The sequence below is a fragment of the Sinocyclocheilus anshuiensis genome, unplaced genomic scaffold (assembly GCF_001515605.1).
Source record: "Sinocyclocheilus anshuiensis isolate Anshui unplaced genomic scaffold, SAMN03320099.WGS_v1.1 scaffold920, whole genome shotgun sequence".
In the NCBI taxonomy this organism is placed as follows: Eukaryota; Metazoa; Chordata; class Actinopteri; order Cypriniformes; family Cyprinidae; genus Sinocyclocheilus; species Sinocyclocheilus anshuiensis.
Window position 1 is genome coordinate 138935 of NW_015552604.1, and position 26215 is coordinate 165149.

At 35.8% G+C, this 26215-nt stretch overlaps 2 protein-coding genes across 7 annotated transcripts in view; both read left to right on the forward strand.

Moving 5' to 3' along the window:
• LOC107665846 (cAMP-specific 3',5'-cyclic phosphodiesterase 4D-like) overlaps window positions 1–20557 on the forward strand; it is a 75567-nt gene extending 55010 nt beyond the window's left edge. For 3 of the 5 annotated variants that reach the window (XM_016456893.1, XM_016456897.1, XM_016456894.1), the window contains exons 2-15: window positions 9429–9605; window positions 10280–10316; window positions 11205–11275; window positions 11389–11438; window positions 11593–11705; window positions 13572–13665; window positions 13849–14021; window positions 15093–15191; window positions 15450–15614; window positions 15714–15813; window positions 16079–16233; window positions 17950–18072; window positions 18222–18404; window positions 19640–20557. In XM_016456893.1, coding sequence (XP_016312379.1) covers window positions 9429–9605; window positions 10280–10316; window positions 11205–11275; window positions 11389–11438; window positions 11593–11705; window positions 13572–13665; window positions 13849–14021; window positions 15093–15191; window positions 15450–15614; window positions 15714–15813; window positions 16079–16233; window positions 17950–18072; window positions 18222–18404; window positions 19640–20044 — 1945 coding nt within the window. In that variant the 3' untranslated portion in view covers window positions 20045–20557. Of the gene's footprint in view, window positions 1–2649; window positions 2707–2881; window positions 2963–9428; window positions 9606–10279; window positions 10317–11204; window positions 11276–11388; window positions 11439–11592; window positions 11706–13571; window positions 13666–13848; window positions 14022–15092; window positions 15192–15449; window positions 15615–15713; window positions 15814–16078; window positions 16234–17949; window positions 18073–18221; window positions 18405–19639 lie in introns of those variants that run through there. The other 2 variants (XM_016456895.1, XM_016456898.1) reach the window with 2 other exon arrangements.
• A 4062-nt stretch (window positions 20558–24619) lies between these two features.
• LOC107665838 (ras-related protein Rab-3A-like) overlaps window positions 24620–26215 on the forward strand; it is a 17000-nt gene continuing 15404 nt past the window's right edge. Inside the window, exon 1 of one of the 2 annotated variants that reach the window (XM_016456882.1) lies at window positions 24620–24696. The gene's annotated coding sequence lies outside the window, so the exon portion shown is untranslated. Of the gene's footprint in view, window positions 24697–25200; window positions 25224–26215 lie in introns of those variants that run through there. The other variant, XM_016456883.1, reaches the window with a different exon arrangement.

Here is a 26215-nt window from a genome sequence, read left to right on the forward strand (position 1 = left end):
CATCCTGGCTCCTCCCTCCGTCTGATCCGCCCTGGTCCCTCCTGTCTCCATCCTGGCGCCTCCCTCCATCTGATCCGCCCTGGTTCCTTCTCTGTCCTGGCTCCTCCCTCCATCTAGTCTGCCATGGTTCCTCCTGATACCTCAATGGCTCCTCCCTCCGTCTGGTCCGCCATGGTCACCTGCCTGCCTGCCCTTCGCTGTCTTGTTACCATTCCACCCTTTGTTCCGTTACTGCGTGAGGTCGCACCTGGTCGGAGGTGGGAGTACTGTCACAGTTTGAACCTTGTTTTCTGTGTTTTCTGTTCTCCTGCCTTGTTTCAGTCCCTTGACCTAGTTTTCCTTAGTTCCCTTGATTAGTTCATTCTGTTCACCTGTGTCCTGTTCATTAGGTCATTAGTCCCTCATTTGCGTTTGTATTAAGTCTCCCCGTTCTGTTCCTTCAGTGGCCGGTTATTAGTTGTGTTTGATATTACCCTGTGTGTAAGAACTTCTTCATCTTGTGGATTATCTATTAAAATTATTTATTTCTATTATCTTCATCGTGTCTTCATCATCTTTGCAGCAGTCGGTGTGACAGAATAACCGGCCAAAGAGGTTGTTCCGTTACTGCGTGAGGTCGCACCTGGTCGGAGGTGGGAGTACTGTCACAGTTTGAACCTTGTTTTCTGTGTTTTCTGTTCTCCTGCCTTGTTTCAGTCCCTTGACCTAGTTTTCCTTAGTTCCCTTGATTAGTTCATTCAGTTCACCTGTGTCCTGTTAATTTAGTCATTAGTCCCTCTCTTGCTTTTGTATGAAGTACTCCCCGTTTCTGTTCAGTCCTTGCTGGTTTTTGTTTTTTTATGTATACACATCGTTGGTTTGCCTTCCTCCTGGATTCCCTGTCTGTTTTCCTGTGGATTACTATTTAAGACTGTATGTTATTCATCTCCTGCGTTGTGCGCTTGATCTACAACCAGCAAGTGTGACACACAGAGGTATAGAAATTCTACATTGATTTTTAAAAAACTGTGCCGGTAACGTATCAGTATCGACCAATACACAGAATTTTTGGTATCAGATCAGTTCTGAAAAAAATTGTATCAGTCATCCATAGTAAATACAGTAGTGAGGAGCTATTTAGAGGAATTTGGGGTAGATTGTGTATTTAATTTAGGGCTGTCATCGTTAACGCGTTAACGTATGCGATTAATTTTACAATCCTTAAAGCATTCAAATAATTTAACGCAAAATTACTGAAGCACAATTTCTATTCTAACCCTTTAACCCAATTTTGCTACTCTGCTTGCGATTAGATCATTTTAAGCTGCTAAACTCCGGGAAAGTTTTCAGTCCAATAAACCAGTAAGCGAATGCATTCAAACAATCCGTCCAAAACAGCGCTAATATAAAGGAAACCAGGCTGATTAATTGAGGTGTTTGGCCAGGTGGCACATGTAATTGGCCAAGTAGTTCATGTAGTGTCATTTTGAATGGCAGTGTTTTGAAATGGCAAACATGTGACTTTATGTCAGATTGTTGTGTCTTATGCAGAGAACTGTGTTCAGTGCATTTAAAAAGTGCCATTTTGAAATGCAAAATGTGTGTAAAGCAGAAAATGTGTTTAGACTTTTGGAGACTTGAGAAGAAGTTTTGCTCTCTGTGTGTCAGTTTAAATAATTGTGCTGTGCATGTCATTTTAGTGTGTTAGCAATTGGAAAAAACTGTAGTTCTGGTACTATGAAAAGGTTCCTGTGGTGCGAAAGGCCCTATTCATTCCAGTGTGTTTCACTTTTAAACACGAGCTCTGTCATATTTTGTGATTGTCTCTGAAGAGCGCGAGCCCAGGCACAGACATGTTTTGATTTGTCATGTTTATGTTGCTGTGTTTAGTTATACGAAATGGATCCGTGTACTGTAGTAGATATATGCAGTCAGCAGGCGGTTGGTTTAGGGTTTTTTTGGCATCTCCATGTGGTCCTGTTCGGTATCGCAACTTGGCTTCTCTAAAATATAAAAAAGCTCTTTGCTGTTGCTCTGTACACATACTATAAAATTCTGATTTTTTTTTTCTTTCATATGTGCTTATATGGGCTCCTTATATCATATGGTTCTTTGGTGCCCTTTTGGAGTTTCTAAGTGTCCTTTTTTGGAAAGTCATCAAAATTTATCTTGAAAAAAGCTTGCAGAAAATATAGATTTTTGAGAATCACCCATCAATCTTTTGGTTTACTTTGCTGGATATAGCAAATGATGACAAAATAAACATTTGAAACAAGATAAATGGTCTATGCTTAATTTCATGAAGTGTGCGATTAATCGCGATTAATCACATAAAAAGGATGTGATTAATTCGATTAAAAATTGTAATCGATTGACAGCCCTAATTTAATTGTAATTAAAATAATTGCAATGAAAAAAAATTTATGTAATTCCCCTAAAAAATAGGCTCTTTTTTGGCAAAATGCAGTTTCTTATTTTTTTTCTCTTAAGCATGTCTGATCCTGAAGCTGTCTGACGTATGTTTCTGTGGTATTCTACAAATCCGTCAGCTTTACTAGCATGCTGCGACTTGTCTGTTGGCAAAGAGCAGTTACACGTGTGTGTGTGTGTGTGTGTGTGTGTGTGTGTGTGTGTGTGTGTGTGTGTGTGTGTGCGGAGAAATGTGTGTGTGTGTGTGTGTGTGCAGTCAAAAAACAAGAGAAAGAGAGAGGACTGGATGTGTTTATGGTAAAAACACTATATTAAGCTTCAGCATTTACAGATTTCAGTCTCTGGATTTAAATAATTCAATGTCTTTAAATGAAATATCCAATTAAATTAGTAAATCAAATGTAAGAAATATATATTTTTATTCTTCAGGAAATATTTATATGGTAAGATTGTCTTTGGATTTTTGTCCAAGGTTTTTACTAAAAGTCTTGAGAGTTAGAATGGCAATCTGCTTGCGAACGCGACCGAGATCTGCTGAAAAGCATATACTGTGGTAAGTTCACTGTTGACATTTGCTGCTTTATACAAACTCCGGCATTTTGTCAGGCTGCTGTTCAGAACTCGTATTTTGTACTTTGCTCTTCCCTCTCTGTGGAAATATATGGATTTTGGTACACAGTACTGAATTATGAGAAAGAAAAACCTCCTGTAGGTTGTAATCGTACCTTTTACCTGTAATCGTACCGTAATTTTCCTCAGTATTTCATGCACTATTATATATCTTCTTTCCTCAAAACCACATGAATAATTTACCTGCTTGTCTTGACAGTGGCTGTTTCTCTGATAACATATGCATGTTGACAAGACATATATTTGATACCTGTGTGTTTTAGTTTGGAAATAGATCATTACATATCTAAACATTTCCTTTTGATTATTAGGACATTTGGCAGATGTTGTTGAGACATTGATAGATTACAATGTTACCATCAACTAATCTGTTTGTCCAGCGAACATGCAGTGTAATTTCGTATTAACTCTAGGAAATGTTATTTTCGTGGCCACCGAAAATAACTTTCTTACATACTAATGCATTAGAGCATGTAACAAGATCAGCTCGTTAAATTGACTTTGTTTACAAGCGATGACAGAATAAAATGTAATTGTGCACAAACTTTTTATTAACTACACACTAAGACATAACTAGTCTAAACAAACAAATAAACATACAATCACACATACACACATGGGAAAAGGGGAAGTAGAAATGAATGAATAAAGAATGTTATAGAAACCAAGGGAATGAAGCTATGGAAAGTCAAAGTCAATTAATCACCTGAGCGAACCATCAGCACCTTTGTAGCAAAGGGGTCTACCGCTTACACTAAATCTCAGTTTAGTTCAGTTAAATGTGCAATACTTGCATTGCCTTAGCCGTTGAATGAACGTCCAGATGCAGTCTCGGATGAAAGTCTTGATGGTTCAACAGTTCGGTGGTGTTGGAGTTGTGATCGAGTTCTTCTGGGTTGGTGAGTGATGAACGCCAAAGATGTTATTCTGACTCGGTGGTCAGGAGATTTCTCTCCCAGGTGGAAAGTTGCAACATGGCTTGCTGCAACTTTAAGGTCCTGCCGGCGCGTGGGAGGTCCCACGGGATCGCCTGGATGGATGTCTGAGAGGCAAGAGTGTAAGAGCAGTAAGAGAAGTAAGTAAGAGAATAGAAGAAGAGCGGGAGGTCACAGAGTAGTGAGGCCTTTTAACTTCTAGCAAGTTCACATCTTCTGAGTTTGGCTTGACCAATGGAGGTGTAATTTTTGGAGGGAAAGAGTCTCTTTGTGTGAAAGCTGGCTCTTTTGCGTGATCAGAGTGGACAAGCAGTTATGTATCACTTTATACTCTGATTAAAGCATATAATGCATGTTACAGTATAATGAGGTGGTATGCACCAATGGAAGGTGGACTAAAAAAGGGTTATTTTGATATCAAACACGGTACCAATAGGGTTACGTTATGTAATAATTCTATCATAAGGCACGCATAAAAGAGTACACAATACAACAATACAAAAGACAATATACAAAACAGTAATGTTGCACACAATGTCCTGGGGATGTGCATGTTCATTCACAGTTTGTATGTGAATTAATGAAAGAAAGTCCTTTTCTATGGGCAGTTAAGTAAGAGGGAGGCTTTCTATATTTTTTGGGTTGTAAAATCTTTATGGTTACTCTGGTAACCAGAGGTCTGTTCTGTCCCTTTGGGGTTATTTGCATTTCGGGGGAAGGGTTCCAGAGAACCTCATGGTTTGCCTGTTTGGTGTAGAGTGTTTGTGGATTATTTGTTAAATATAACAAATAATAATGTGTCTGATTTGTCCAGCTGTTACAATGTAAACAAGCATTCTGATATATGTATTAGCAGTTAGATACTAGATTATTTCCAGACATTATCTTGTGCTTTAGAGTATGCTGAAAAGATTTGCACAATTCTACTGAGTAATGGACCATTACTCTAATGAGTCTAATGCAATATCATTAAATAGTGGAGCTATGTTAAGTTTGCATCTGTTGAAATAGTTAAGTTTGCATCTGATTAAGAGTTTGCATCATAATTCGTATTCAGAGTTTGCATCTGAGTCACTGTTTGCATCATAATTCTGATTTAGAGTTTGTATCATAATTCTTATTCAGAGTTTCTATCTGGTTCAGAGTTCCAAGTCTGATTCAAAGTCAAGAGTTTGCATTTATAATAAATATTAGTAGTCGTAGTAATGTATATACATCAAAATTATTTGTAGCATTCTCACTGTTCATTTGGTCATTAAACAGCAGATATCATCTTTTAAACTAGATATTTACTAAATATTAATTCCTTTGCACTGTAAAATGTGGTAACCATGAAACTGTTAACTGACTTAACTCATAAACACTTAGTTTGTTGTTGTAAATTATTTTATTTAGGTTGATTAATCGATATTAAGTAGTATTTTTTACTTCAATAAAGTAATTTCATTTATAATTTTAGGTCACCAGTCACACACACACACACTAAATTTTACACATTTAGCAGATGCTTTTATCCAAAGCAACTTACAGTGCATTCAGGCTATACATTTTTTTACCAGAATGTGTGTCTCTGGGAATCAAACCCACAACCTTTTGCTCTGCAAACACAATTCTCAATGTGTGTGTGTGTGTGTGTGTGTACTGAAAAAATAAAAAAGTTGTATTGAGGTCTAAATACATTAACAAACTAAACAAACTAAATACATTAATTTATATCAATGTTTATTTGGGTTGAATCAGGTATACATGTTCATGTTAAAGAAATACTGTCCAGCTATCTAGAGAATGTAAGTGTCTTTTTTTTTTGTTTTCTGAAGGGTCATTTCTACAGGAACCACTCAAGCCAGCACTTTATGACCCAGCTTGCGTCTTGTTTTTTCCTGTGCCACATGTTTTTTCATCTGGGTCCCCGTCTCTAAAGTGCCAAGGTCAGGCTACATGACCCACCATGACAAATTTATACAGCTTGTTTTTCACACCACATAAACGAAAGAATGGGGTCATGTTTGGCCTTTATTTTCAAAAAAGCTCCCTGTTGTTTCAGAGACAGTGAACTTTAATGATAACATCTGTGGCTCAGTGCCAATTCACCACTTCTCATAAATGCCTTGGTGTAACCCAGCTGCTTAGAGTCCATCCAAAACATCAGGAGGAAGGTTAACTGAAGGGATAAAACTAATGTTTTCTTTAGAATAATCTTGAAATCTTAATTTGAATCTTCCTCATTTTTGTCAGTTTCCTTTTTATTTAAATGTTTTAAAGTTGCTTTAAAGTCAACATGGATTCAGAATTGGCCCCATTACTTTATCAAAATGTCATTCTGCCTTTTCACGATCCAGTCACTTTATGATTCTGAATCACTTCTTGCGGATTATCTTTTTTTACTGTGAAATATAATATAGGTATTACTTACCTGCTCTACCTACCTGTTCATCGAACCCATCCTAGTCATTTGCCATCATCTTCTCGTGGCCTAATGGTTAGAGAGTGGGATTTGAAAGCCAAAGGAAGCGGGTTTGAGTCTTGGTACCGGCAGGGAAGCCTGTAATAAAGCTTTGTAAGACCATCATTTACCTGTGTTTTCTCCTTCTGTTTGCTGACACATTCAACTTAAAAGACAAAAAGAGTTTCACTAAATTGTGTTTTCAATGCACAGTACAAGCCGTTTAATAATATACTTGCTGAAATGCAGTGACAATGTTATATAGATATATTACAGTAGGATGGCATTATTAGAGATATACTGTGAGAAAATAAAGTTAGTAGGTGTAATGAAAATATTTTATTTGTTTACCTGTTTTTATTGTTACGGACCCAAAGGTTGCTGAGGTGTTTCGAATGGTTGTTAGCGTGCTACTATGCAGTTGCTAGGGTATTCTGGGAGGTTACTAGGGTATTGCTAGGTGGCTGATAGTGTGGTTGGTTAAATACCCAAGTTAATAAAAAAACACTTCAAAGTCTCTATGATATTTTTGATTCTATATGGCCTACTTCACGGGATTTTTTTATTTTTTCATTTGTTTTATCATCTACCAAGACAAAAGTTTGATTACCTAGAAAAATAATAATGTGAACTGAGGTATCGATAATATTTCAAAAACAGGTCTGAGTTTATTACTGTGGACTGTAGGGAGTTGAAAAACCCTTAAGGGGATAGTTCACTCAAAAATAAAAATGATGTCATCATTTACACTCAGTTTGTTCCAAACCTGTTTGAGTTTCTTTCTTCTATTGAACATAGCTATCTTCTGTTGAAGATATTTTGAAGAATGTGGGTAACCAAACAGTTGTTGGTCCCCATTCACTTCCATAGTATGGAAAGAAAAAAATACTATGAAAGTCAATGAGGACCAGAAACTGTTTGGTTACCCACATTCTTCAAAATATCTTCAGCAGAAGAAAGAACTCAAACCGGTTTGGAAGAACTTGATGGTGAGTAAAAGATGACAAAATTGCAATTTTTGGGTGAACTATCCCTTTAAACCAGTGGTCGCCAACCCGTCGATCGCGATCGACTGGTAGATCTTTATCACATGTTTTGTCATCATCACGCGGTTTTCCCGCGGAATTGGGTTACTTTAACACTGTTGCCGCGGGTTGTTGTTCAATGTCCGCGGGTTGAAGCGACCCCAATAACGTGATATTTAGCCCTTGGAATGTGAATTTTACTTGAAGATCCCCGCCGAAAAACGCGTATTTTACCCCCGGAATGCGATTTTTACAGGGGAACCCCCCCTTGAAACACGATTGGACTAGTTTTATTGCGAAAACCTGGCAACCCTGTACATTAGTGCCACCTGCTGTCAGAGAGTGCGTCTCATTCAGACCTGCTGTTGTGTAGCAAATAAATAAATAACACCTAAAGTCAGACCATTCTGTTTTTGTTTTAAATCCTGAAATTAATCTAAATCAAATCAAAAACAACTGCCCGTGCAGATCGTGATTAAAATGCAGTGGTTGCCTCTAGTTTCAAATGGCTAGATATTTTTGTTTAAAGCCAGTTTTTGTTATAAAGCAAATAGCCAATAAATAAATTTGCTTAAAAATCAGTATCAGTATCAGAATCTAATTTGCTAGTTTAAAAAAAAAGAAAGAAAAGAAAATCTGAATTCTGAATCAGCTATGATCGGCGCATCACTCATTAAAATACTAAGTAAAAGGCCTCAAATTTGAAGTACAATCTGCGATGTCTTTTTCTATCTGTCTTTCATAAAGGCCGAGGTCAGGGATCTTGGGCCTAAAAAGGTTGGTGACCACTGCTTTAAACCAATGAGCAATTGAACACCAACCAGCATACACCACTACTTATCCTGAGGAGAGCTGAGTAACAGAGGATTTTCTGTTTTCTCTTTACAGCATGAGAATGTGTTGATATTTCTGAATGGAGAGAAGCAACATTTTACCTGAGAAACTACAAATAGACTCTCAGCCGCTGAACCTCCACAGATATAAATAAACCAAAAGCAGTCCTGGCTCACTTTCTCTTCAAGTCAGTCTGAATCAGAGCAGAGAGTCCTTGAACTCAGACCTACAGACAGTCCAGCGAAAGCCTGCTTCTTCTCTTTTTCAGTTAACGGCTTGTGGGCTAGAGGTCTTCATTGACAATGTAGGGATGTACAATAAATCATTTTTTAATCCTGGTCACAGCTTCTGCTTCACTTGATTTATTATGCATAATCATCTGTGATGTTTGCCCACTGGTTATTTATCCTGAAAATGTTTCATTTTAAATTGGCATTTGCATTATCTTGCAATGGTAACAAAACTTCATTGTTGCGGTTGCCAGATTTCAAAAGTTTAAATCCCCCAATCAGCTTTTTTTATAAATAGATACATTTTCTGCTCAAGTGGTTGACTTAATCATCCCAACCTGGCAACTCTGTACATTACAGGAAAAAAATGCTAATGATCTGAAAACACTGGCAAACAAGTTGTAGTTTAGGGATCTCTATTGAGATATTCTGCTCAAATAAAAGTGTAATAGAGCCAGTCTGTTTTCTTTCACTTGATCTTTGCGCTTTTTGCCGTGACTCAATCTGCAAGAAAATTGTGGGTTGACGTTCTCTTGATTTGTGCTTATGTGAAAGTGCAGTAATTCTGATAAAATGTTACAAAAAAAAAAAAAATTTAAATGACAATAATCATGATTAATAATAATAATGAACAAAATGTTTGTGATTAAGCATTTAGCCATTATTGTGCAGCCCTAAATGAAATGTTTAATTCAGAATATATAAAAACTAAAATGCACTCTTTCTGTCCTCTGCTGTTGGATAATCATAGATTTAACATTAAAAATAACACTTGTCCTTGCAGTTGCAAGAATAGCAGTGTCTTAAATGTATGTAGCAATTTTCAGCAGTCCTTCGATCAAATGCTTGGCAGTTTCTTCTTTTAGTTGTAAAAATGTTCCCTTAGATAACTAACTCTCTGTCACCTGTCATTCTGTTACAGTTTCGATGTGGAAAATGGGATGTCGATCGGGCGCAGTCCATTGGACCCCAGTCCAAGCTCGGGTCTGGTACTCCAGGCCAACAGCCAGAGGCGAGAGTCTTTCCTTTACCGCTCGGACTCAGATTTCGACCTCTCGCCCAAGACGATGTCCAGAAACTCCTCAACCGCCAGCGAGCTGTAAGCTTTCATCACACACGAAAGCACAATATGTCATAGTACTCTGTCACTGGACTGACTCAACATATTTTTCTGATTTCCCACTTAATTATTAGTTCATCTTTCTGCATGTAGCTCTTAAAAAGCAGTAAATTGATTTCTATCTTTGTAAAAACTAAAGCGTATTGTAAATATAAAGTCAGTGGGAAATAGAGTTCTCAACCTGTATTACTTCTGTAATCTCATGTATTTCCAAGTAAAATAAGGAATGTTTTTTAAAAAGAAATGGGAGTGCATTAAGAAATAAATCTTTCATATCAGTCTACAGAGAGAGAGAGACTGTATTATTAAATACAGCAAAGTGCAATGGGAAAAAAAATTATTTTTATTTTATTTATTTATATTTACACTTTTATTGAAAGATGTATATATTTATATGGCAATCCCAATCCTCCATAGATTTTATCCATCAGGAAATAATTTAATCTGTGATTGGAGGGGAAGGGGTTAAAAAGTAAGAAGGATTTGTGACGTCAAACGATGTGGAAAGGTGTTTCAGAGTCAGAGCGAAATATTAATATGCACCAGCCAATCATTAGCAACAATACAATGAAATTGCTTTAAGAAAGTAAATTCAATATTGATTTCTTGCTACGTTTGTAATTTGATTATGATTGTTGACTTCTCTTTTGCAGTCATGGGGAGGACATGATTGTAACGCCGTTTGCTCAGGTCAGTTGGTTATTGATTTAATAAATGTATAATATATACAGTATATATGCCCTCTAGCTATATATATTAGGGCTGTCAAGCGATTAACATTTATTATCGAATTAATTGCATGATGTACCGATTTCAAAATAATCAGTTTGAGCTGAGGGGAAAAAAAAGATAAAGTCATTATTGTGTTAAATGAGAAAATCATTGAATAGACATTTACATTGCTGTTAGAATTTAATAGATAATGCTATGAGATTAATGGGATTTAAGTGGGCATTAGTGAGTTGTAAAAAAAAATTTAATATTGAATGTGAATTTATACTCTCAATATGATACTCTAAAGACTGTCTTTATGAATGACTCACTGAATCATTGGCTTATTTGATTTGTTCAGAAATGTGGATTCATTCAGTAACGAAACACAAAAACCTATACGGGGAAATTTTTGCCCATATCTTGAATTTTAGGGCATATAACTGCATTCTCATAGGCTACATCTCACAGTCCATTTTCCAGCATCATGTTCATCAGCATCTGCATGCAGTGTAAGATGACATACAATCAGATGGCAGGAGCGTTAAATGCGTTAATAATTTAAATTTATTATTTCTTTGATAAGTAATCGAATGACCCATTAATCAAACTAACACGTTAAATCGACAGCCCTTATATATTAAAGCCTTTTATATTTGCAATTTCACAAAGAGCTCACAAAATTGTGCATGGTACTCTGCACATTGATTTATAATAAGATGTGCGTAAGAAGGGGTTCTGTAGTTCTGTGGCCATTGTATTGTGTAGATACGTGGATGTGTAATATGTCTTACAGTCACTCTGCACTGTGTGTGTGTGTGTGTGTGTGTGTGTGTGTGTGTGTGTGTGTGTTTGTGTGTCCTGTAGGTTCTTGCCAGTCTGCGTACAGTGAGGGGTAATGTTGCAGCTTTAACCCACATGCAAGATAGAAACAACAAGTGAGTCTGTAGCAGAAACACCTTCAGACAGTCAGTGAATGGAAAGATTAATAAGAAAATGATTTATAACAATTGTCACATGAAGTCTCTTTAATCTTTTTTCTGTAAATTAGGAGACTGTCAGGCACTAACCCTCAGTCGGCCTGTAAAACAAGCCTGTCCGGTGAGTGTAAGAGCACGAGCTGGTCTAGCCAAAGATGAGGACTTTTTCTTATACTGTAGACCTCAGCCATATTTTTAGAGATGTAAAGGTTGAACATCTGAATAGTGACCATTAACATTATTGATGTTCTGACATCTGAGGTTGTTTGTTGCAGATGAGGCATATCAGAAACTCGCCGTCGAGACTCTTGAAGAGCTGGACTGGTGTTTGGACCAGCTAGAGACCCTGCAAACACATCACTCCGTCAGTGAAATGGCCTCCAATAAGGTATTTAAAGCAATATTTCAGTCAAAAGTGAAAATTGGAATCATTTGTAAAAACAAGAAATGAGTTGATGTACGAGCAGTTCTTTTACTTACAGTGAAAGTGTATTTATGCCCAAAACTGCCTAAAAAGTCAAAAAGCAATATAAAACTGGCCATACAGTATAGCTTTTACACTATGTTAGCTCACAAGCCATTTGCGGTGCAGATTTTGTCATGAAGTCTGTAGTTCATAAAACTTTTCATTTGCCCATTTCGAAGCTGTTGTTAACTAAAATTAATAAAAATCATTTTAGTTCATTGAAACAGCTAAAATCAAATAAATATTAGATGAAAAACTTAAATAAAAATTGTAAATGTTGTGTTGTCAACAAACTGAAATAAAATGTTTAATTTGAAGTAATAAAATTACTAAAAAAAAATAAACAGAAATATTTAAAAATTTATAATAATAATGAAAATTACTAAATTAATAAAACTAAAATTTTAATGAAAACTGAAAATATAAAATAAAAAATATTAATACATATTATATTAGTAAATAAATAATACTAAAATAACACTGCGCTATCATATGACTTCAGAAGGCTACTTTTATGATACTTCTAGTAATAACTATAATTTAATGGAATAAATTGGTTTTTAATATGTTTTTGGGTACAGAGTAGTAAATTTTGATTCTAAGGTCTAGTATTTGAATTAAATTCCCGTTTGATGTTGTGCATGTTACACACACAGAGCCATGCATAAAGATAGCAACAATGCAATACAATACCAGCATATTTCAGTACAGTACTAAAGAGAAACGTGGACGTATGCAATGTTGACAGAGTGGTTGCAGTTATTACAGTGCATGAGACAGTATGTTTACTATTAGTCAAAAGTGTGGTCTCATTTGACTGAATTTATGTTTCTCATCAGAGAAAAAACGCTCATGCTGTTGTTGTTGTTGTTTTTTTCCTAAATACAAAACTGTTTGGGTCTTTTATTGCAATGCTCCATATTCAGTTTATATTACAGTATATGTTAACCAGAGTTGTAAATCATTTTGCTGATTCATGATTACATAACCCCGTGTATCAGTTGCTGTTGTAATTATTACACTGAAATCAGTACATTAGTGCCTGTCCACTTTTTCATCAGCACTGGTTTCGAGAAGTATTTTTCTCATTAATTTTTCCCATAGGGTTTAAAAAAAAAAAAAAAAGCATTGTAAGCCATGAACCAAACTAACCAGCTACGAGGGGAATCACAACATTACAGATTTTAATTGGAAGCAAAAAAAGTATATGAGAATCAGACAAAACCGCTTTAATGAGGGAAGGAACTACAATCCCATGAAGCATTTCGAATGACATTAATTGAATTACAAATGCCAGAGAAATATAAAACTATTCATTTAAAGTTGTTTATCTACAGAAACAATAGCCTATATTTAAGTTCATTGCGAAATATGCATTTATACAAAAATCTAAGTATTTTCATAGCGTAGGGAGGCCAACTCATTACATGATTCGCGGTGCTTCATGAGAGTGGGCCGAGCTTTGGCACTCTTTGCTCACTGCAACTCCCTGATTGGTGGATTTTTTTGCACGGCATCATGGGTAATGTAGTTTTTCACCACAAATTCCTCTATTGCACAATATGATTCTTTTAAAAATAAGTTGAATTAATGCGAACATACGGGTTCAGCAAAAGCATATACAATCGTTTAACAGCCTTGCAGCTCACAACAGGTCTGTCTTTAATGTTTTATCAGTTATTGTTTCCTTATGGAGAAAATGAATGGAGTTTTTACTTCCGGAACTTGACTGTTGCGAATATAATGTTTCTAATGTTTTATTAATTTTATGTGTTGTATTATTTTTAGTTTAAAAGAATGCTCAACAGGGAACTAACTCAGCTGTCAGAGACCAGCCGGTCAGGAAACCAGGTGTCGGAGTTCATAGCAAGCACAATTTTACGTGAGTGACTTTGTCATTTATATACACAAATTTAGAGACTGGATTTATGATAACATGGTGTGTTTAGCATTAATTCAGAGAAATATATATTCAGTATTTTTCTTCTGTTTTCCCATACTGTGTCTTCCTTTCAATCTGAATTTAGCTCAGGGCTTTTCACATACTCTGTGGTTTGTGTTGCAGAAAAACAGCATGATGTGGAGATTTTGTCAGCAGCGTGTAAGGAGGAGAAAAAACGCCGTCTGATGTCTCAGATAAGTGGAGTGAGAAAACTGAGCCCCAGTCCGAGTCTCCCTCCCGACACATGCATCCCTCGATTTGGTGTCAAAACACAACATGAGAGCCTCCTAGCCAAGGTGTCCCTTCATTTCACTCTTTGTCAGTTCTACTGTAGATCAGAATTGGGAAATATATACTAAAATTTGCGATTACCTTTTACCAAAAATTGCGATTGCCTTTTGTATTTTTTATTCCGTGGTGGAAACAGAAAAACAGAATTGCAAGATATAAACTCAGAATTCAGAGGAAAAAAAGTCAGAATTGTGAGAGGAAACTTAGAATTCATAGGAAAAAATACAAATTTGTGTTCATATCTCACAATTCTGACTTTTTTCGCATTTTTTCAGTCAGATTTTTTTTTTTTTTTCATAATAATTAGGCCAGTGGTTCTCAACTTTTTTGACTCCACAACAATATTCAAGTGACCATGGCTTTTTATAGTTGTTTGTGATTTAATGTAAAATAATTTTTTCAATATTTTTACATACAATTTCTACCCAATAACATAATTTAGAGCTTGGAATAACTAGAAACATGTATTGTCATTATAAAAAATGCCCATGGAGATATAAGACTGATTTTCATGTTCATTTACATGACTTTTCAAAAGTCTAGAAATCACAATTTAAAAGTTATTTAGTTTAACTAGTATTATTGCTTGACACCAAAGTCTTGATGTGCAGAACATACTGGCTAGATTTACTTACAGCAAAAATTATTGAGGGTTTTATTAATTTTTACTTTTTTTATTAGTACAATACAGAAAGTATGATGCATGTTTTAAAAAGACATCATAATATACATTAAGGTCTTTCAAAGTGATCTTTATTTATAGTAAGTAAACGGAATTAAACAAAATGTTTTTGTTTTTAGATTTTTAGTTTAGTTCAGTTGTTTTATTTTTTTTATTTTGCTTATTTTAATGCTTTTGTCTTATTTTAAATCATCTTGATGTCTTGATGAAAATATATGTAGTATTAACTATATTATTTAAATAATAATTTTAAAACCTAACAAACTACTTTTAGTGAAATATTTTGATAAAGACTTTATGCTGTCTTTCATGGATTCATAGTGCTATATTATTATTGTTCATGTTATTATGAGTGCTCTTCATTGGAGTAGAATGACTGTATTTTTCACTCCAGGAGCTTGAGGACATCAATCGTTGGGGTATAGATATTTTTAAGATAGCAGAGTATTCTGGGAATCGGCCACTAACGGTCATAATGTACACCATTTTTCAGGTAAGACATTTGTCTAGAAATGTCTCTTGACATAAATGTTTCACTGCTTCGCTATTGTTCGCTAATATAAATAGCCTTGAATAAAAAACAACAGATGTTACTGTTAGAAAACCTGCCAAAAGAAAAAGCTCATAATTTTATCATTGGTATGTTTAGCATTAACTGAAATTACTGTTGCTTTTCTGTATATTTTTACGCTGGTTTTAACTGCAGATTTACCTGACAGTTGATTATATTTTTATACTCTGTAATTGTCAGGAGCGAGATTTGCTCAAGACCTTTAAGATCCCATCGGACACCTTCTTAACTTTCCTCATGACTTTGGAAGATCACTACCATCCGGACGTGGCCTACCATAACAATATCCACGCAGCAGATGTTGTGCAGTCCACACACGTTCTTCTCTCCACACCTGCCCTAGAGGTCAGCATGGATGATCACGTACATACATAGTGCTCATGGGAAGTAACCTCTGAACAAACCATTGTTAACACCAGGATTTGTTTGTTTTTTTACTTTCAGGATGTGTTCACAGACCTTGAGATCATGGCTGCTCTGTTTGCGAGTGCTATTCATGATGTGGACCATCCAGGAGTGTCTAACCAGTTCCTTATTAACACAAGTACGACTCTTTAATGACAAACCATTAAAATAACTCCAAACTCCATTCCCACATCCATTCAACACAAACACAGGAACACCTATTTGAAAAACTGATGCACCGAAATTAAAATTCTGGATTGAAACCAAAAATTCAGAATGCACTTGGCCGAAAACCAAAACCGAAAATAAATGTTATTTAAATAAAGATACGTCAAAATTTCGGTGCATCACTACTAAAAGGCCAGCGGGACCATAGTATGTTATTTTTCTCTTCACTCTTTCAGACTCTGAACTGGCTCTCATGTATAATGATGCCTCAGTGTTGGAGAATCATCACTTGGCTGTGGGCTTCAAGCTTCTCCAGGAGGAGAACTGTGATATCTTCTGCAACCTCAGCAAGAAACAACGACAGTCCCTGCGACAGATGACTATAGATATGGTGAGACTTTTATAAATGTCTACTACACCTCTTCCAGGAATACTTGAATCTGATTGGTCAGTCAATATAAAACGAGGAGTGTTATTTCCCGATAACAATCATCGTCATTAGCAATGCCGAATAACACACCGCTCATCTGGGTATTTGAGGCCGGCGCTCCTTTCACGTCTCTCTTATCACACCACCACGCTCTCGCTTGTTTCATTCAAACGCAACTGCTCATATTGTGCCTCAGTTATTTACTGTATTTGCTGTTGAATGAAACTGGAGGACTTCGGTATTAAAGGTAGGGTAGGCGATTTCAGAGAGGCTAGCAATAGCAAGCTAGCTTTGAAAGCATAAGATCCCACCCTCCCTGCATAATCACTCTGCAAAGCCACGCCTCCTCCAAAACCAATGAGCACGCACAAGCAGACCAGAGGCTAACCAGCGACACTGTGAGAGACGGCGTTGGTGGAGGATTGAATGCAACGTTGTCAGATTACTTCATGTCTCATTCACCGGTGAGAAAACATTACAGTACAAAGTGCATAATATTACAATAATAATGCCTTCCATTCTCGCTCGGTCTGCAATAGCGTAATGGAACGCGCTGATGATGTATCACGTCTGTGCAAACAGGGTGTGCAGAAGTATGCAAATACATATGTTGACAGGCAGGTAAGACAGCCTATTGTAGCCCTCGGACCGAGGGATATGATTGGACAAACATTTTATGGTCCTATGCCTTCCATTTAGACCACTTAACTTTACTTTACAGACTAGGGATTGTTATAGTAATAATTCTGATTCCACTTATTATTAGTTATTTTAAACAAGTCCAAAATAACTGATCCTTACTACATTTCATTATATATTTATTTTTACAACAGTTCTTTCAGGTCCTTGAATCTGATTGGCTGAGAGCATTTTCTAGTGGTGCAATATTCTAGTGATAACAGCACTCCAAACATTTTACCGTTTGTATTACTCCACTTGCAGTATTTACACAGCGAGTGTCATATCATCATTTACTCACCCTCAAGTTGTTCCAAACCTGTATGATTTTCTTTCTTCTGTTGAACACAAATTAAGATATTTTGAAGAATGTTGGTAACCAAACAGTTTCTGGTACCCATTGACTACCGAAGTGTGGAAAAAAGACAATGGAAGTCAGTGGGGACTAGTTATTCACACGCTTTTGTGTTCAGCAGAAAAAGAAAAAAGATTCAGGTTTGGAGCAAAGGAATACCAGTTTGGAACAGCTTGAGGGTAAGTAAATGATGACAGAATTTTCATTTTTTCAAACTATCCATTTAAGGAAAATATAGTGACAGTTAATGGTTTATTTTACATCATAACCAGATGTCTGATAGTAATGATGTATGAGTGAATGACGCAGATTCAGTAACTGTTTCTAAATGATTCATTGAGGTAATGAGTGATCTGTGACTCCTTTGTGAGTCAAGTTCATAAGAGGCATTCATTTGTGAATCAGACTACTCCGATCTCTCTTTGTTGTTTTATTTGAAAAGACATATGGGGTTAAAGGGGTCATATGATGCGATTTAAATTTTTCCTTTCTCTTCTGAATGATGGGGTGGGGGGGGGAGCCACAAAGCATTAACCCTAATAAAAACACATGAAACAAAACAAACCTTTCTAAGATGTCACATTTCAAATACAGTGTTTTTAATACTTGTAGATATAATATCAAATTCCCCGTTGTCTCTCCAGGTATTATCCACTGATATGTCCAAACACATGAATTTCCTGGCTGACCTGAAGACAATGGTGGAAACTAAAAAAGTGACCAGTCTGGGAGTCTTGCTGCTGGACAACTACTCAGACCGGATACAGGTAGTGCACGTCTCATTCTACCAATACAAAGTACAATTCTAGTCTGCCAACTCTATTTAGGTCAAGTTTTTAGTGACTAGTCGACCATTTTTTGGCTTTTCAGTTCTATTTGCACAATTTAAAAAATTATTCATTCTTTTCTTCGAAAGGTGCTTCAGAATATGGTTCACTGCGCTGACCTCAGCAACCCCACGAAACCCCTGGAGCTCTACAGAGAGTGGACAGACCGCATCATGGTGGAGCTCTTCAGACAGGGGGACCGTGAGCGTGACAAGGGCATAGAAATCAGCCCCATGTGTGACAAACACACAGCTTCTGTGGAAAAATCGCAGGTATGTCTGGGAGAGTCACAAGGGGGCAAAAAATTGAGAGAAGAAAATAAAAGAATTACACTATTTTTTTAAGGCTGTCAAGGGTAATGTGTGTATTATGATATTATGAATAATTTGTGAAATTACAAAAGCCAAATATTCCAAGAAGGATTTATAATATCACATTTAATATTTTCTCACACTGTATAAATGGATTTTAATTGTAAGGGAAAAAATGCATTTAGTTGTAATAAATAAATGAATAAACAGTAGAATATACATGTAAATAATAAGTATGTTGAGTATGCTGTTTTGTACTTTAAAAAAAAGGTCTTTATAGTATTGCACTTAATATTTTTCTCACACTGTATAAATTGTTGTTTATTTTCATTACATGAAAAAATATAGATGTATAAAATTGAGAGAAAAAAGTGAAATATTACAAAATTTATTTTGTAGGACTTTCAAAGTTAATATGTGCATTTAAGATATTAATAAAAGATGTTTAATATAATGACTCAACATTCACTCAATTTGATTCGTGAAATCATGAGATGAATTGTGAATATTTTATTCTATTATTAGCAGTAGTTTTTAATTGGAACAAAAATCTGAATTTAGTTTTGTTAATAAATAAATAACAGTAGACTATAAACAAACTTTCTGATGCTATTTTAATAATTTGCAAAATGATAATATAAAATCCAGTAATTAAAAAAAATCTTCACCATATCACTTTTTTTCTCAAATTGTATAAATTGGTGTTTATACATTAAAAATATATAGCCGTAAATAAAATTGAGAAAAAAGTTAAATATTACAACATTTATTTTTCAAAACTGTCAAGGTTAATATGTGCATTTAAGATATTAATAAAAGATGTTTAAGTTATGATATTGACATAAGATATTAAAATGTATGTGAGTTTTTAATTGTAAGACAAAAATCAGCATTTAGTTTTAATAAATAAATAAAAATGTAGTATAATATAGATGTAAATAAAAAGTATTTTCCGGTACTATTTTAATCATTTGCAAAATGACCATATACAAGCCAATTATTATTTAAAAAAATCTTACACTCCATATTTCTCACACTGTATAAATGTGTGTTCATACATCAAAATATGTAGTTGCCTTTTTAGGAAGCGGCTCCTTCACAAATGAATCATCATATGTGGAATTAACAAGTTTGAAAAAGTCTGTCCTGTACTATACTGTACTAATGACGACTGTGTTTAATTATTGCTTCTTAAGGTGGGGTTCATCGATTACATTGTCCATCCTCTATGGGAGACATGGGCTGATCTGGTCCATCCAGATGCTCAGGACATTCTAGATACATTAGAGGACAACCGCGAATGGTATCAGAGCATGATCCCACGCAGCCCGTCGCCCACCCCGGAAGAGCAGGACTCACGGGCCATGCTGAGCGTCACAGGCTCAGCCGGAGAAAAGTTCCAGTTTGAGCTGACTCTGGAGGAAGAGGACGGGGAGCTAGAGGCTGAAGAAGAACACACGGATGCAGACAGATCAAGGACTATGACAGACCCCAGGCATCCGCAAGCGTCCCCTCGCGGGGTCACACGCATTTTAGACAGCAGCGAAAGAGAACTGGACCAAGAAATGACCAGCGTATCCATCCTGCAGTTGGAAACTTAACAAGGCCCAGTACTAAGAGTGCTCCTTCACTTGTGTTTCTTAGTTGCACTTACCAATAATTTGGGGTTGAGTAGAACAACCATACACTAAAAACTAAAAACACAACAGACCCACGGTTTATCTGACCAAATAAGCCTGTGTTTTAAAGCTAGATTTGTGAAAGCACTGAGGCTGAAGGTGTAGATGAATGTTTTCGTGCTCTCATGTGAGAGTCGCATGGAGAAACATGAGTCTTCCCTTGAGTGACTGTCCGTGCCAACTGCAGAGGAAAGCTGATTTACTCATTATGTGAACTTTTTTCCTCTCGACTCTAGGATATTTATTACCTTGAACCTTTTTAATAACGGATAACTTAATGCTTTTGCTTTTTTGCCACTGAGAAATAACTTAGTTGAATGAAACGGGACATCTGCGAGAAATATTTAAGGCAAGACACCACAGGTGAAAAGAGTAAAAAAAAAAAAAGAACTAATACTAATAATAACTAATCGCCATACTTCCCCAGCTGATTAATCACTGTAGATTAATAATAATAATAATAATTTTGTATTACAAGTTTTCTGAAATGTTATGTTAAATTATGTAAATGAAACATTATATCATTCAAATCTGCACTCATTTCCAGAACATAAATCTGAACATTGGTTCAAAGTTCATTTTGTTGACTTCATAGAGTTTTTACAGAGGGCATTTTGGATTTCTCTTTTTATCACTCCATAAATCAGAAAATTCTGTCAAGAGCCAGAAAAAAAAAAAATGATAAACAAATAAAATCACTATGATTTTAGGAATAAAATGTTACATAAATCAGGCAAATGATATATATACAAACCTCTCTGTAAAAACCTTATATATCGACTGTAAAGCTTGGTGTATATATACGTGATGCTAACGTGGAGATTTCTGACTTTTAAGAAAAAGGCCTTTGAAAATATGTATTGTATGTATTGAAATCTACAGCCACAAATAGATCATGTGTAATAAATAAACACTTTAATGTTAATTTGTATGTTTTCTTTCCACTAGTCTGAAAGAAGACATGGAAGCAGAATTAACCAGTACATACAGTAATGGTTTTGCTTGTAGTGTCTTGCCTTAACAGGTTAGCGATAACTTTGTGATTGCTGGCAACCTCAGGATAATGTTGATTTCATTTTAATGTAGCAAGACTCCAAAGTGCAGTCACTAATCTATCTGTTTATAATCTTGTTTTGAAGAAAAAAGAAAAAATGTAATCTAAAAGCCAAAATATTGGGCTCATTAGACGACTGTACGGCGAATCCCTTTAGACACGTCTTTGTACTGAAATACCTTTATATCTCTTGACACATTAGCACTATGTAGACATTATGATTATAGAAATAGGAACAGGGTTGATATTTTATCTGGTTCAAATGATGACAACTCTAAATTTGACACTCACGAGTGAATCCGTGTTTTATGTTGATTTACTCTGCTATGCCCATGATAGAGATTGTAAAATTGGAGATTGCCTCCGGCTGCCTCCACTGCAAGAGCTGAAGTGGATCTGACATCTTTCCTGCTTTTATTGTTACTGTAGGTGGATTTAAACAGGAGGTTCTGGTCTAGATCAGCACAAACAACCCTTACTCTGAGCCAGACGCGTGTCCACTTTACATAAAGGGCTTTGACTAACTGATCCTTAAGATCCTGCTCTCATATTGTCATCAGTTTCAGAGATCTTTGCCTCAAAATATTCCAGAAACATGCAATGAAATTACAGAGGAATTGTAATTTCATTTTAAATATGGTCAACTAAACTGCATAAACCAAACTGTGGTCAGAGAAAATTGTGTAGAATAAATAAATAAATAAAAGTTATACATTTGAATTACTTAAAATTTACCAAATGTAAAATTACTATTTCATTCTAAATTCTTCCATTGGTCGGGAATTGAGATTAATTACAAGATTATATATATGAATAATTTCCAGATCATATTATATTATGTGTTTTATTTATTGGGGTTTGGCTACCTCTTTTTATGACCAATCAGAAAACGCTTGAGAAACTGGTTTGAAAATGATTCTTTTCATATGTAATAGCCGAGAAATGACACACTTCACCTTTTAGTATGCTAAAAACATGGAACTGTGATACATACATTTTGTAATTAAAAATAAAAAAATGAATGAATTCCCTACTTAAGAGTAGTCAGCAGTGCTGAAGAGAATCTGTAGCCAGATTGATGTTAAATGCTAAGAGTGTCACTTTATCCAGTAGACTTGGCCACACTCGTTCTCAGAGACTAGAAAAGCCAGTGTAGAAATCAAGAGCCTTAAAGCATATCCCTTTAGCTTTAGTGCCATTACAGCAGCGACTGTGAAACATTTATAGTGTCTAAAATGAATTTGCTGTATGATATTACTGAACTGTGTCCTCTTCTCTGTAATAATGTGTTTATAAGCATCCTCTGTGTGTTAGTATTACTGACATTGTCAAAGACATTTGTTTATGGGTCGAGGTCACATATGTTCCAGATAAAGTTGGTTTATCACAGTGTGTTTGTGTTCTCCACTGTCAGAGCCAAAAATACTTTTTATTTTTAATTCAGATTGTTCTGAATTGCCAATAAAAATAATTAAATAATGTGTGGTTTTAAGCAATCATTCATAAATTGCTGCTGAGCACATAAAGACCAGAGATAGGTAGAAATCTGTCTGGTTAGCTTCGATGCTAATGCTAACCATATCTCTCCAGGTATTGCAGGCCTCCTTGTTGATATGCAGTTTTATAATGACGGATTCTCATTCTAGAAAGCGTTTGATTGGCTAAAAAAATTGTATGTGCCCCTATGTGCAAGATTAGTCTATTGGGTCCATTTTTCTGGAAAATAAAAAATGTAGGTTACCTATTGAAAGATAATTTTGTCGAACTTCAGCATAACACTATTTGTGTGTGTGTGTGTGTGTGTGTGTGTGTGTGTGTGTGTGTGTGTGTGTATATATAGGGGAGAGCGGGGTGAGTTGAGCCAGTTTTTACTTAAGCGAGCACATGACTTCTTAAAATCTATGTGTGAGCCTTGTGATGGACTGGCCGTTCATGCAGGGAGTTTCCTCATCTGTGGCTCAAGACGCTGGGTTAGGCTCCAGCTCCCCACGACCCTAATAAGGACCCTAACAACTCTGAGGGCGTTTTTTAAATTATTTAAAAATTCCAGGACAAAAAGTTAAAATTGAAGAATTAAAAAAAAAAAAGACTGCAACTGACCTTACAGAAATGGGCTAGTACTCAACATCCCACTTATAAATGTTGCAGGGAAATACAATTTCATAAAATCTTCAGTGGCCAATTTTCATAAACAAGGCCTATTTAAAATGTATAGAGCAAAATCAAGTTCAAAACAAAGAACAAAATCAAAATCATGTTTGGTGTAAAATTAATGAAATATAATGTATAATTACAGTAAAATAATACTTTATAATCATAAGAAGGGGCGAGACACTGGCTCAACTTTCCCCAGGAACTTTGGCTCAAATTACCCCACTCCTACCATTTTAACAAACTTGTATCATACAGCAGTTTAGAGCTAACATTTTTTTTTTCAGATTTGTCTGTAATTATTTAGACACAAGAAGCATGAGTCCTTGAACATACAAAAATCACTTTGAACGTTTGAAGTTTTTTGAACTTAAATGTAATATTGCATGGGCCTCTCTCCATCATAGGGTGACTAAAATGCTTAAATCTTCTAATATGTGTGGTCATATCACCAATTTTATTTAAGGTTGTCTAGAAACAAGGGGTGGCTCAACTTCCCCGCAGGCTCAAATCACCCCGCTCTCCCTTATATAGCCTATATATATTCATATTCATTTGAATACTAGATGGCGCTACAAGCGCATTGATGCAATTTTTCCCTTTTTGTACTCATGCAACTTTGTTGCATTTTTTCTGATAAATTTAGTTAGTTGCAATATAATAATAATAAAATAGTTTTGTTTTATTACATATAATACATATATAACAATATATGATATATTATATTCCTTTGTCAAGAATTACCGTGTTGTACCCTTTTTCAGGCAACTTAAGAGGAAAAATCAACCATTGTTTTGGTCAAAATACAATAGTTAGCACCGTTTTTATTAGTACAATTTTATTTTTTTTGGTAATTTAGGAACAGCTACCACTATCATCAAAAATCGTATTACATTGTTTAAATTAGGTCTTACATTGTTTTATTATGATTTTACAGTAATAACAATAATAACTATACTGTATTTGCGTTAACCATGGTTGCCATGGTGATTTGTTATAAGAAACATGACCAATAAAGAGTCAAACTTTGCTTACATATCAGCATGGTGAAAAGGACACTGACCTGCACCGTTAATGTAAACAAAACCCTGTGTCAGCTGCTCATTTTCTGCGACCATTTTTATTGATTAATTATGGAGAGACCGAAGCCACGCTCCTAAATAATGAATGATGCTGGTTTTAATGATTCTTGAATATTTAACGTCCTGTGGGTGGGACTGCATTGTTAGCATTAGTTCTCCGAGCCGTCAATCAAAGCTCTGACCCCGCCCCTCTTGGCGTCACACGTCTTTCAAGTGACGTCAAAGTGTCTGCAGGTGTTGAAAGAGGCGCAGTATTGGCGTAAGTGACGCTTAAAACGGCTTTTACGGTAAGACAACGGCAGTAATATGCGTTTTAAATACTTTGCGCTAAATGATTTGTAATATTTACTGTATGTGTGCGTTTTTCGCCGGGGAAGCTGCGAAAAATGAGCCCAAAGTAAGAAGAATAACCTTCATCTGACATGGACACCGCGCATCCTATGCTTCTATTTATACTCCCCATCAAAGACACATCTGCCACATAGCCTTTGAAGCCTTGGCATTACATTGCACGGATTGTTAGCAACGATTGGTTGCCTCTTCGTGTTTTATATCTCTAAATGAGAATAATTAATCGTTGAGTTCTTTAACATCATCTCAGAAGATGGTGAATCAGGTGAAAATATCCTCCGCAGCAGCAGTGTTGCATGTACATGTGCTGTTTCCTATTATGTAAGGATGCTCTGATCTTTTACTGGTCATAATTTTACTTTAATATGATATACTGTATTATATAATATGCTAGTATAAAATTGTATAGTGTTGAAAGAGGCGCAGTATTGGCGTAAGTGACGGTAAGACAACGGCTTTTACGGTAAGACAACGGCAGTAATATGCGTTTTAAATACTTTGCGCTAAATGATTTGTAATATTTACTGTATGTGTGCGTTTTTCGCCGGGGAAGCTGCGAAAAATGAGCCCAAAGTAAGAAGAATAACCTTCATCTGACATGGACACCGCGCATCCTATGCTTCTATTTATACTCCCCATCAAAGACACATCTGCCACATAGCCTTTGAAGCCTTGGCATTACATTGCACGGATTGTTAGCAACGATTGGTTGCCTCTTCGTGTTTTATATCTCTAAATGAGAATAATTAATCGTTGAGTTCTTTAACATCATCTCAGAAGATGGTGAATCAGGTGAAAATATCCTCCGCAGCAGCAGTGTTGCATGTACATGTGCTGTTTCCTATTATGTAAGGATGCTCTGATCTTTTACTGGTCATAATTTTACTTTAATATGATATACTGTATTATATAATATGCTAGTATAAAATTGTATAGGCTATGTCTCATCAAATCATGCATAATATTGGCACACGCGTTTTGTTGCGCTAGTCTATGATATTTGCCTCCATCATTCAGCAAAACTGCTGTTATTAGTCATTATGTTCTGGATGCTTTGGACCATTTTCTCACGTTCGATACTGTATATATTCGGTTGCTTTGTTTATAAACCTTTTAAACCAGCCTAAACTGGCTTGATGGTCTTCCAAGCTGATCTTTTAGCTGGTTTCAAAGTGGTTTTGGTGACTTTACAGCTGGTCAGGCTGTGAGACCAGCTAGACCTGCTTAAACCAGCAAACCATCTTAGACTGGAGTTTTGTTTTATATGGGTTATCCGACTAGTATTTCAAATTTACATTTTGAAGCAAATCAGCTTGACGGTTCTTGGACAGTGCAACTCTGACCACACAGTGTCCAGTGCTGTCAGTCTTGATTACACTGACTTTTGCATTATTGAGGATTTGAGTCTAAAGGAAGAGAAAAGCGCTCTCTAGAGCAGTGTGCTTACTGCTGAAA